This window comes from Danio rerio, chromosome 1, assembly GCF_049306965.1.
Source record: "Danio rerio strain Tuebingen ecotype United States chromosome 1, GRCz12tu, whole genome shotgun sequence".
NCBI lineage: Eukaryota > Metazoa > Chordata > Actinopteri > Cypriniformes > Danionidae > Danio > Danio rerio.
Genome location: NC_133176.1, coordinates 62,918,261 through 62,920,000, shown reverse-complemented (window position 1 = coordinate 62,920,000; position 1,740 = coordinate 62,918,261). Strand labels below are relative to the sequence as shown.

At 50.2% G+C, this 1,740-nt stretch overlaps 1 protein-coding gene across 1 annotated transcript in view; it reads left to right on the top strand.

Moving 5' to 3' along the window:
* The window catches only part of wfikkn1 (WAP, follistatin/kazal, immunoglobulin, kunitz and netrin domain containing 1), a 3,764-nt gene extending 2,965 nt beyond the window's left edge, over positions 1–799 (top strand). Inside the window, exon 2 of the mRNA NM_214747.1 lies at positions 1–799. This exon is cut by the window's left edge and continues 1,441 nt beyond it. Within this exon, the coding sequence (NP_999912.1) occupies positions 1–77 (77 nt within the window). The 3' untranslated portion in view covers positions 78–799.
* Positions 800–1,740: the final 941 nt, after the last annotated feature.

The window sequence follows — 1,740 nt, the reverse complement described above, 5'->3', positions numbered from 1 at the left end:
CTGAGCGCCGCCTGATGAAGATCCACGAGGCTCTGGACAAGAACATCTGCGGGACGCTGAGGAGACTCCAGGACTGATCCCGCAGGTATACCTATGCACACACAGTCAACACACGGCCAACACTGAGGACCAAACCTGAGGACATCTGAATCTGGGATCAGCGAGAGCAGACGGAGCGGACAATCAAGAACATCCTGATGAGCTGAGAGAAGCTGGCGTCTGTCGGCCTAACATCTCGACAGGTAAATGAGTCCCTGCCGAAGACTCTGAGGTGATCTACAGGAGGCTGGAGGGACTGCAGTGACTGCAGAGTTGGGATGAGCGGACGGTCGCTGTGTTCTGGGTAATGAACTCCTCAGAGCTTCTCCTGGAGTTGGACTGAGTCTTCACTCCTCTGGTTGCCGACCGCAGGCTTCATCAGAGTGCTTCAGGGATCCCGCTGCTGTGTTCTGCCAGCGGGTGTATTCTCAGTCAGTGTAAGAGATGAAGCTGGACGTTGAGCTGGAGGTGTGAGGTGTGCTGGTGTGTAGAAGACACGATGAGTTCTGCAGTGAATGACGGTGGTGTTCTGCAGCTCGACACTCACGTCTTTCCTCACTCCTCCACTTCTGTCATGCGCTCAGGACACCATGATCATTTGCTGTCATTAGTTTCTGTAGTTCCTCTAATATCACTCCTGCAGGACAGATCTGCTCTGTGTGTGTGTGTGTGTGTGTGTGTGTGTGTGTGTGTGTGTGTGTGTTTACCTGCGTTACATGTGTCCTCTCATCAGCCTATTATATTAAAGCATTCATTCATTCATTGTTCTTCAGCTTAGTCCATTTATTCATCAGGGGTCACCACATTTACACAATGGATGCCTTTCCAGTGCAACCCAGTACTGGGAAACACCCCCACACACAAACACACACACACACACTCACACATTCATTTAGTTGATCAGTTCTCCTATAGCGCATGTGTTTGGGAAACAGAGCACCCGGAGGAAACCCACACTAACACGGGGAGAACATGCAAACTCCACACAGAAACACCAACTGACCCAGCCGAGACTCAAACCAGAGACCTTCCTGCTGTGAGGCCACAGTTTGACACCACTGAGTCACCGTGACGCTGTGTTGAAATACTTCACTGTGGAGTTCTGCTGTAGTGGTCCAGTAAAGTGATCAGTGTGAGTCCTCTGAGACGCCGCGCTGCCGCTGGATGGCCCAGTTCTGTGACACAGGAGCATCAGCTGAGCGGGCCAGAGTGGAGGTGCCATCAGTGAACCGAGCTGATCTGATCTCAGCACAACCTTCAATAGGGAGTGTGAAAGAAATGTGTGTTCTCGTTTGTGTCTGTGTGTGTGAGTGTGTGTGTGTGTGAGGGGGGGGAGGTGTTGCACAATATCTATGTTAGCACAAGTGGATGTTGCAAATAATGTGTTTGTGTGTGTGTGTGTGTGTGTGTGTGTGTGTGTGTGTGTGTGTGTGTGTGGAGTGTGGGAATGAGTGCAGTGTGTGAAGTGCGCTGTACACTTGTGTTAAACACACCCTTCCTGTGATGCACATTTACTCCCACACTGATCGGTAGGTTAGACGTGTGTTTCTCAGTAGAGTATTTATGTTTGTTTTTGTGAAAAGTGGGGACATTACATAGGTTTCCATTCATTTTATACAGCCCAAACCGTATATTGTATTACCCTCACCCCACCCCACCCCTAAACCCAACCATCACAGCAGACTGTGTGCAGCTTTACTC